Source organism: Lytechinus variegatus, chromosome 7 (genome assembly GCF_018143015.1).
Source record: "Lytechinus variegatus isolate NC3 chromosome 7, Lvar_3.0, whole genome shotgun sequence".
NCBI classification, from domain to species: Eukaryota; Metazoa; Echinodermata; class Echinoidea; order Temnopleuroida; family Toxopneustidae; genus Lytechinus; species Lytechinus variegatus.
The window spans coordinates 5,362,117-5,373,217 of NC_054746.1; the positions used below are offsets into that span (position 1 = coordinate 5,362,117).

The 11,101-nt window shown below is 35.9% G+C and overlaps 1 protein-coding gene across 1 annotated transcript; it reads left to right on the forward strand.

Annotated features, from left to right (window-relative positions):
* Positions 1-4,446: 4,446 nt before the first annotated feature.
* Positions 4,447-9,439, forward strand: LOC121418274. Its single transcript, XM_041612053.1, has 4 exons — positions 4,447-4,868; positions 5,580-5,795; positions 6,728-6,934; positions 8,119-9,439. Exons 1-4 carry the CDS (start codon positions 4,575-4,577, stop codon positions 8,302-8,304), a joined length of 903 nt encoding a protein of 300 aa, XP_041467987.1. The 5' UTR covers positions 4,447-4,574; the 3' UTR covers positions 8,305-9,439.
* The last annotated feature ends 1,662 nt before the right edge of the window (positions 9,440-11,101 follow it).

Genomic DNA, 11,101 nt, shown 5'->3' on the forward strand with positions numbered 1-11,101 from the left:
TTTTAGTCAAATTGACAAACTTTTTTTTACAGTGTACAGGCCTACTGACCTGAAAAAAGAGATAATTTCAGAGCTTTCTGAATTAGAGAAGAGTAAGCCTACACATAGGACACTATATTGTCTCGCTGTAGTCAAATAATGCGAACGCGTAGCGCGAGCTAAACATTTTTATTCGGAAACTTTTCCTTATCATGAACAGGATAGGGCCTACAAAATCTCGCTGAATAAAAACCAATGAAACCCAAGTCGCGGGCATATTTTATGCATTACTTAGAGGGGAATCCAACCCAAATAAAAACTTGTTTTTAGAGGAAAAAGAAAAATCAGACAAGCTGACAGGTGAAAGTTTGAACAATATCGGACAAACATTAAGAAACTTATGATTTTTCAAAACTTGTAAATTATTTGTAATCACTATACCCATGGAGACTTCAAATTGGCCACATCTAGGATGTCATAGTGATGTAAGGCAAGGACTATATACTCTTCCATTTAAAATGGCTAAAATGTAATCATTTTCAAAAATTTTACTTCAAACTGTGATTTCTTTCATGAGCACATATAAAATAATATACCTGGGTTATATTTAGATATACCCCAGGGGAAATGGTACTTAGGAGAAAACCACAAATCCCTCATAATTAAGTACATGGCCTATGAGAAAGTTGTCCTGTCCCTTGTAATAATTTAATTACTCACTTGCCAATTTGAAATTTACATAGTATTAGGGATCTCGATTTTAAAACAGTCATATTTTTCTTATTGCTTATCCAATTTCTTTCAAACTTTCACCAATCTTTTTTTTTCTATTTTTTTCCAACACAACATCTAATATGACCAAGGATGGATTTCCCTTTAATTGGAACGAGATACTTTAAGTCCTCTGTTCTTCTTGAGAATGCAGATTAGGTAAAGTGAGGGCCGCCGAAGGGCGAGAGATTTTTAATTTAGGTTAAAATAATGACATGAAAGTTTTTTTTTATTTTCCAATTATTCCCCTCCCTTTGAATTTTTAATTTATGAACAAACTTCATTCACTTTTCGCAATTCTTTTCAGCCTGTGCTTAGCGCTCGCAACGATCGTTAAGTGCGATATTGCATACTTCGAAAAAAAATCAGGTCGCCAATCGTGCTTGTATTATTCTGTAGACCTACTTTGTTAAAAACCTGGCTCTCCAATGTTTGATAAAAAGATATTAGCTTGGGCTTTGAGCTCACATGATTTTTTTTAGTTAAGTTCTCACCCTGTTAGTGGTTTAATAAGCTTCGTGCTTGCATTGATAGCATTAAATGTGTAACCTGTTAATGGGTCAACTGCAAACAGTCCCAAAGAGACCCATTTTCAAGTCAGTACCTATAACAAAACTGAGCCCGCGCTTGTATTGATTCTTTGAGCTTAGTTTATTATTATGCATCTTAATTTTGCTTGCAAAAATTGTTCAGGTTGAATTTTCAAATTGGAGCTCACACGTGAGGCTCATATTTATTTGTGTTTTATTTTTCTTGTATTAAAAAATATATATCAAATCTAGTCTTTTTTAGTTGGAGCTATAGGCCTATACCCCCACAAAAAAGCAACAATAACAAGCTTTTATCAGACGATCGGGGAATTTTTCCCCCGCTTCCTCTCCTATTTGCGAAAGCTGGATACGCCCCTAATAAGTTGAAATGTCTTATGCCAAGTGTAATGCTTTCACAGGGATTTTATAAAGCTTTCTTTCATCATAAGCAGCATAATCATCATCATCATCATCATCATTCACTATCATCAACACGCTAATCAACACCATCGTCACAACCGCATAGCCAGGACTTAATTTGGAGGGGGTGGTAAATGCACGCAAAGCGTGCCAACACTTACAGAACGCGCGAAGCGCGCTCCCTAGGGAGGGGGGGGGGGTGATATCTCATCTCATCAAGAAGTCTCCTCTTGCGTCTCTAGTACTCTTATCAACTCGAATATCGACTTGCTAGCTGTGATCATGGACATATCGCAATTGTATTCGAAAGAAATTTTGAGCGCCCCCAAAACTTTGGGAAAAGACTGAAGAATTTGAAATAATTCCTCTTACCGCGAGAAGCGCAGAAGCTTAAAACGATTTATAAAAATAGAGAACAGAAATGACACAATTATGCGTACCTAGGTCACATCAGATTTTGTTGCAAAAACTTTATCCACATTAAATTTTGTTAACTCGATCAAGTCGCCAAACAGAGTATAGAAGACGGGTATACACAAAAAAAAAAAGAAATATTCCTTCACGCGAATGGCGTTGTTCGAAGCTCTGAATTTTAGAAATTTTCTCAGAAACTTAAACCTGTTTTAATTTTGATATTTCTTAGAGTATTATATAACTCGATAAAGAAGAAAACGAGCTCAAATGTGAAAGGGATGATGCAAGCTATATAGAAGAAGGATTTTTATTTTCTCCATACTCGCGAAGCATGGAAACCTCTGTGATTTCTTTTAGAAGAAAATTTCACTCATAAGCACTTCCTCTTGTTTAATTAAGAACCTTCAGTGATATTCAAAAATTCAAATCGATGGCGCAAAACAGAACATGAGATGGATGTACAGCGCTAAAGTTAATATCATAGAGCTATTATATCTGCATTAGCTCTATGTTAATATAAATAAGTTTTGCATATATATATATATAGCACGGCACGAATTTATTGCCACCCCCTTTGAGCAGATACCTTGCCAAAAATTACTTCCTGAAAAGCGAAAGAATAGCATTTGGGGACTCGGGGAGTGATGGTAATGTTTACCCGCTCCGAACAGAAGAGCCATATGCCCTAATTTTGTGTCAATGCATGATAATAATAATAATATACTTTTTACATCCATATGTATACTTTATAATTTCTGGCAACGATTCCCGCAGCCATCAAGGGAAAAACGGATTAAAAACAAAAAGGAGTGGGAAAAAAGCGAATGGCAATTCTGATATTTTCCTGCGCGGAGCGCGAGAGTAAAATTTTGTATGAAGAGAGAAGAACGTCTCGTTATATAAGTTTTTATTCATTTGACCCAAAAGAAGGAAAAAATCAACAAAGCTATTTACCTTTCTTTCCTTTCCTCCTTTCCTTTTTCTTTTTCTCACCTTTCCCTTCTTTTGTTCAAGTTTTTTCGGGAGTGCTTTTTTTTTTTTGGCTACGCGCGTGCATCGTCACCAATTTACCATCATTAACCCCCTATAGCAGCCCATGCACCGCCACCATTCGCTGCCACTCGCGGGTCAAGGAGTTTTTAAAGGGGTACTTTCGCCTTCCCCCAAAATTGAAATTCCGGGGGGGGGGAATGGAAAAAAAATAGACCACTGAAAAGGAAGGTCGTTTGGTCTCCATAAGAATTGAGTGACATAAAAAAAATCCATCAGTTGAGTTTGGTCAGATGCGAACTTTAACTTTACTATACAGTAATACATCCGAAATCAATTTGTGATGAATTTAAAAATATATATATATATATATTGATGGAAATTCTTGATGTGCCTAAGTTATGAATGAGTAAAGTGCATATTATCTTTTATACGAGAAATAGTTAACATTTTTCTCTTTTGATTGGGGGAAGGTGGGGTAAGTTGTGACACTTTTTGCATTTTGCATGTTAGAATTGATGTGACTAATAATATTGAAAAAATAAGTATCTAGCGTTTAGATTTGATTCTTGGGAAACATTTCATTGTGACCTTTGAAAAAAAAAACGATGTCAAATGGCTCAACTTTCCCCATCTATGAGGTAAATTGTGCCACCTTCTGGGGTAAGTTGAGCCACAAAAACTATGTACAAAATGTATGCGGGAAGAGCCATCATGTCATTTTTTTTCATTTCAAGTCTTTTCACTTGCTAATTCTCTATAGATACTAACATCCTCTAAAAGTAAAAGGATTGTTATGTAAATTGGCTCCTTTCTGCCTGCATATCAATGGCTTAGTGTTTTTTTTTTTTTTCAAATTATCATTACTATGTTGGCTGGCTCAAATTACCCCATTCCGAACTTAATGCGATATTTTCAATCTCCACATCATCTAAAAGACTATGGCAAGAATGAGAATTCATACCTGGATTAACAATATTGTTCTTTTTTCTTTATTATATTAAAAGACGTGCACAGGTAAAAAAAACATCGATTTCACACCTTTTTTTATTTCTCTTTGCTGAAATATGTATTTTTCCCTCTAAAAAAATACGTTTGTTTCAAAGACGAAAACAACGCGGTGGGGTTTGGGATTATGTAATGGATCATCAATACATGTCACACCACCACAATGTCTGACTTATTCATTATTGGCCTGGGCCGTGGTGGCTCAACTCGCCACTATGCTCAACTTACCTCGCCTTCCCCTATCCGAGAAAGTCCCAAGGGGGGGGGGGGGGCAAAGGGACTCCACGAAAGCTAATTTCAGGGTAACCCCCTTGAGCGACCGACCGTACCCGCACCGGTATCCGACGCGACGTGCATGACATTGTGCTGATTCATAACACGTGGGAATACCGGTGCGGTATACAGCTACAGTCACAGTTCAGTTTTTATACGCGACGTGAATTACGGTTTCCGAGAATAAAAATGGCTCAATTTCTCAACACTTTTACCAGTAACCGCCACTATTTTGTGGGAGCTGCATTATTAGCAACGTCGAGCATTGCTGCTTATTCAACCTACAAACTTTTGAGTCATGATGACAGTCGTTTAGAAGTAGAAAATAAGTATGAAACTGAAAAACTTGTCAACGAATATTTAGTATTTCATTACGGCGCTCCCGAGGAGGTACTTCGCTACAGTTTCGGCCCCAGGGATGCCCTGGACTTCCCTCGCAGAGTTGCGGACGAAGCCCTGCACGGCCTTCTCACAACAGACAAGGTAAATCTGATAACAAATCATGAAAAGGTGCCATATTATGCACAATAATCAATATGGTGGATATTTCTTCGCCTAAAATCGTAGCCATGAGGACTCCATGATGATTTTTAAAATATTGTAACAAAAAACTTCTTCATCAAAAATCTGATTCAAAATGGTGGAAAAATAATGAATTTTGTGAATTTCTTGTGATGGCCTCTAAATGCAGCCTTTCTCATCAATATCCCTGAATCGAATGCAAAGTGAATGGGTGCGCAGGCTTGGGGCACCATTTTTTGTTCAATCTGAAAATGACTGCCTGAGGTTTTTCCAAGAAAATCATATTTTTCTTTCAAATTTTTGAGAGATATTTGGCACACTAACCAATAGTGATGTAAGGAACATTATCAACTGAAAGATTTTGTGAAATAAAAAGAAATTCATGTTAATCATAAATCAAATCGTTATGTCCGCAGACTTGGGGACCACTATCATACTCCACGTCTGTTATAAAATAATAAAAAGAAATTAAATAATTGAACAAACTTTGGATGGCAGATGCCTGTTCTATGAACTTGTTTCAAACTGCATCATCAGTAAGTAAGCAATTGGTTTGACTGGCTAATGCCATGGTAAACATGTTATTTGTTATTATGACATGGTTGTATGAAAACGGATCCAGGAATCAAATTGACAATGCACGTTGAAATATGTATTCCATTTTGATTGCAGAGCACAATACCAAACAGAGCTCTTGACATCGGCTGTGCTGTTGGAAGGACCTCTTTTGAGCTGGCGAGAGAATTTGAACAAGTTGTTGGTATTGATTTCAGTCATGCCTTCATAGACACATGTAATCTTCTCAAGGATCATGGTTCTTTGCAGTACTCTGTCACGGATGAGGGAGACCTATGTACACACCTGACTGCTGTCGTAGATTCAACAATAGTAAGTAGTCTTTGTTTCATTTGGAAAGTTCATTAGAGGACTGTATGGGAAGCCAAAACAGCTCAAAGATATGAAGAAGCAGAATGCAACAATACGGCCCAAATTCACAAAGGTGGTTTTGAAAACCAACGGTTTGAACCTATGGTTCATGCATTTCCTGTACAAATTACGCTTAATTTACAACTTACAAGGTATACTGAAAAGTGTCCAATACTGATGCGCGCCTTTGTCACATTGCGCCTAATTGACGCATGTTGTCATGGTTAAGTATGCTCTTTTATTCATGAGTCCACTGTTTGAAGAGTGGACTCATTCAAAACAGTGAACTCATGAATAAAATGCGTACTTAACCATGGCAACAGGCGTCAATTTAGCGCGCTGTGACAAAAGTACGCATCAGCATTAGACATTTTTTAATATATATGCGGTAAATAGGCATCAATATACAGGAAATCTACATAAACCATGGGTTCAACCGATGGTATGTGGGGCCTGCAACTGTGAAATCTGTGTATCATCTGAATTTCAGAATTTCTGATCGTATGAAATAGTTTTGTATAACATAGCAGCGATACCCACATAAGAGGCAAACAAAGAAATTAGAAAAAATATGGCTAAGAGCTGGTTCACATCCATCTAAATATTTCTCTCTGGAAAGTTCCTGACTCACATTGGTAGGCTATTCCAAAGTCTGGTGACTGCAAAACCAATATTCCGTTTCTTTCCCAACATTTCCTTTTTTTTGAGTTAGCACTATATTGAAGACCATTTGAGTGGAGAGTAGACCAACTTATTACTGGTATTATGTCTGTCTAAATCTTGAATATTGTGTTCTGTAATCCGAGTATTTCTGACTACATTGGAGACAATAAAAAAAACTGTGATTGTCAGCTAATTATGTACTAAGATTATTTTTCTCATGTTCAATCTAGGATCGAAAAAGATGTCACTTTCAGCAGGGCGATGCATGTAACCTACCCCTGGATTTGGGCTTGTTTGGCTGTGTGGTGGGGGCTAATCTTATATGTAGATTACCAGATCCGATGGACTTTCTGAATAGGGTTCCTGGTCTCGTTGCTTCAGGTGGATTACTAGTACTCACGACACCAGCTTCTTGGGACACTGAATTTACACCAAAGGTATAGGATTCAAGTTAGCCCTCGTATCTTGTTTTCCATCATTATCTTCCCTGAAAACTTTTCTCTTCTAGAAAGCATACTACATACCATATAAAGTAAGGACTTCATATTCCTTTTCTTCTCTCTCTATGCACTGAAAAGATAATACAAGTGAATGAAATCACTATATTATATTATTAAAACTCTGAGCAGATTGAGTTTGAGATCTAGAGAGAAGTCAATGTCAATCCAACCATCAAGTCTGATTTTCTTTGAGCTTTTTGCAATACCTCATCATTCAAAATTATTTCCCTTTCTAATGCTCCCTATAACACCATCATTTCTAATATCTGAATGTACTCTGTGGCCAGAGTCTACTACTCTCCCCCTCTAACGTTTGTATTTGAGCATGAATTTTGCAACTGAAGTGAAAAGTTAAATGTGAAGTATAACTTTAATGAACTGAGTTCTCTTTCATGAGGACTTGTTAAATAACAAAAAAAATGCAAAATTTCTATGTCAAATTTACTGTCAGTCATTCAATTCAAATGATTTCAGTGGCTTTAAACTGTTAGCCCAAATTCATTATAATATTGAAAATAAGAAGTTTTATGAAACCTGCCCATGGAAAAGTTTCAGTCTGAAATTGTGATTTTCCCTTTGCATGCCAAAAATTCATGCTGGTTAGATATGCATTCATGTATTGAATTGGTAATTAAATCATTAATTGCAATTTGCATTGACCTCAAATTTGAGATTCCAGTTCTGGTAACGATCTCAAAATTACTTTTTACAGTATCTAATGTAATGACCACCCAAGTGTCTGTTTGTATGAATAAAGAATATGTGCCAAAGGATTCTGGAAGAAATTGTGTAATTGCCGAGAAATAAGCAAAATAAGGGCGGATTTCGGTCAATTCTGTTGGGTCTTTATTCCAGCAATAATAATACACTGTCCCACGTGTGCCTATCTGTGTTGGCGATCTTCAGTGTGATCGTATTTCAGCTTAGATTTTAGGATTTCACATAGTTCAGTTTATGTAACTGTACCAGATCTAGATACATGATTATATAGTCATACTTAACCTTGGTTTTACAGACTTTCTCACGAAATTAGTGTTTTACTGCAACTGCTATCATTTAGCTTTAAAGAAACATTGTTTTATTCTAGACCGAATGATGATTGTACTTTGAACTCTGAACAGGCAAAGTGGCTCGGAGGCTTCAGGGACAAAGATGGCAAACCTGTTACCACTTTGGACTCGTTAAAACGGATTCTAGGGCCCGATTTCACTCTGATGGACGACAGAGGCCTACCCATGTTCATCCGGGAAACTGCGAGGAAAAACCAATGGACAGTGCCGCAACTTAGCGTTTGGAGACGGAAATGATGTCAAGGATCCTTTCCAATGAAGTGAGGTTTCGGCCCGTATTCTGAAGTCGGGTTTAACTTAAACTCAGGTTTAAAGTTGTGGTTTGAGTATGGGAAGCCAAAAGTATCAAATTTTTTTTATTCAGTTGTATGTTACTTACGTTTACTGTGCTCTTTCCTGATTCATCTGTGGGGAAGACAATCATCTGTTTATGCTTCCAAGACAATTGTGAATGATTTGAGAGCCAAATGAGCTGAAGTATGATATCTCTACTGTTAGTGATTTATGTAACAATTGGCTGTCCATACTTAGACCACAACTTTAAACCTGAGTTAAAGTTAAACCCGAATACAGGCCTATGAGTTTTGGTGTGTATCAAGGAATATACCCTTTCCTAGTATCAAATACCATCGCATCGGTTCTTCTTTCCTTTCCTTTCCATCCGGAAGCTGAAATCTTCATATAGAAAGTTAAGTTTCTTTCTGCATATGCTTTGACTTTGCTCAATTCTCTGCTTAAACAGCTTCATTTCGGTAGTCAGGAGTAAAAAACGTTTTAAATCTGGTTTGTCCCTGTTGAATTGGAGTGGCTGGATTCACCTTACACATGTAGTAATCACCCTTACCCCCTTCCCTTCAGTGCGCCCTCTTCTTTGTGCTTTCTTCTTTGGCTGTCCTGGGGTCCGTTGCAGAAAGAGTTACGTTTAAACGCAAGTAAAAAAATCAATCACAAGTCCCAAATGCGCGCTGTTGATTGGTTGAAAATCAAGTTGCACATGAATTTTAGAGTTGCAATTGATTGCAACTCTTTCTGCAACGGGCTCCCTGTTCTGGTTGAAACATTTTTTTTTGTATTGATACAAGTTAACAGTGCGTAACCATCACTTCTAATTCATATTGCATGGACGATGGCCGAGATCACAAGGAAGAGGGGGGGGTGCTGCTGTGTATAAACTGAGAATAGCATCCAGTCATTACAGTCATAAACATAGGTTTCAATGTATGTAGTTAAAAAATGATTAACTCTTCATCTCTCACCCTGCAGTGTAACATGTGGTTATAGTCTATTTTTGTAGTTTGAGACATTGGCCCATATTCTGAAGTCAAGTTTAACTTAAAGGGGAAGTTCACCCTGACAAAAAGTTTATCGTAAAAATAGCAGAAAAAATAATAAAAAATATTGCCGAAGGTTTGAGAAAAATTCATCAAATAATTAAAAAGTTATTAGAATTTCAATGATTTGATTTGTGACGTCATATGTGAGCAGCATTCCTACATAGTACATGGTTAGAAATAAATGAAATGTCATTTTCTCAGAAAACTGATAATGGTTTTCACTGTACCTTTTGTATATCAATAGACAAATCATTTCACACCCGATCATGAATAGAAAACAAAATTAAGTCATCAGGAACCATACAAAATTTGAAATTCATGCATTTTATATTACATAACAAATGGGGCAGCTGCTCGTTTATGACGTCACAAATCCAAAACTTTGAACTCTAATAACTTTCTTACTCTTTAACGGATTTTCCTCAAACCTTCACCAATATTTTTTATTATTTTTTCTGCTATTTTTACAACAAAGTTTTTTTCAAGGTGAACTTCCCCTTTAAACTCAGGTTTAAAGTTGTGGTTTAAGTATGGATAGCCAATTGTTACATTAATCACTAAATGTAAAGATATCATATTTCAGCTCATTTGGCTCTGAAATCATTCATAATTGTCTAGGAATTATAAATAGATGATTGTCTTCACCATTGAAGAATCAGGAAAGAGAACAGTAAATTGTAAGAAACATACAACTTAATAAAATTTTGACACTTTTGGCTTCCCATAATTTTAGCACAGAATTAGACCATGGTCTTAAGTTAAACCTGACTTCAGAATACGGGTCTATGTTTAAGAAAATTTCTATAATAAAGAGTTTTTAACATTCTCCAGGAGTAAAATTATTGAACTAGATTTTCAGTGTATTATCACTATATTTATTTTCTGTACATGATAGATAAATGTATGAAGAACTTGAAATTCATGTCCGTTTAGAGAATTGTCAATCCATATTATAATGTGATCTAATCACTTTAATTTACGGTAAGCTTAATTGACTTGGTAGTCTTGTTTTCTAAAATGATGAATTAAACATATTATGCAAGTGGCATTACAGTGTGTGAGTTAAATTGTAAGTTTTCACTTACTGTATTAATTGGAGACCAAAATTAAAGGTCAAGTCCACCCCATAAAAATGTTGATTTGAATAAACAGAGAAAAATCAAACCAACATAATGATGAAAATTTGATCAAAATCGGATGTAAAATAAGAAAGTTATAATATTTTAAAGTTCGCTTATTTTTCACAAAACGGTTATAGGCACAACTCAGTGGCATGTTATACAATATATAAAATTTTACTAATTTGACATCAAGGACCAACTTAACAACTTAACCATAAAATGTTTTATTATTGGTAATGCCACATGTTCAGGGAGGAATAACACTTTGTTTCACTGGACAATGAGAAAATTTGAATATTTCATATAATAAAGTACAAAAGAAATAGTTAGTGATGTCATCAGTCCCCTCATTTGCACCAGGATGTGGATGTAACTGTTTTGTAAAATGAAGTGAAACTTTAAAATGTCAACTTTCTTATTTTACATCCAATTTTGATGAAATTTTCAGTGTTATAAATGCTTGTTGGATTTTTCTCATTTTATTCAAATCAACTTTTTGTTGGGGTGGACTTGTCCTTCAAACATTTTAGGCATTTCCTGTTTTATTTGGTAATGGTTTGGTCTGAAGTGTGGATGTTA

Coding starts and splice junctions, on each gene's coding strand:
- LOC121418274 (XM_041612053.1), top strand. CDS start 4,575: ATGGCTCAATTTCTCAACACTTTTACCAGTAACCGCCACTATTTTGTG. Junction 5,796..6,727: donor CTGTCGTAGATTCAACAATA/GTAAGTAGTCTT, acceptor TGTTCAATCTAG/GATCGAAAAAGATGTCACTT. Junction 6,935..8,118: donor ACACTGAATTTACACCAAAG/GTATAGGATTCA, acceptor AACTCTGAACAG/GCAAAGTGGCTCGGAGGCTT.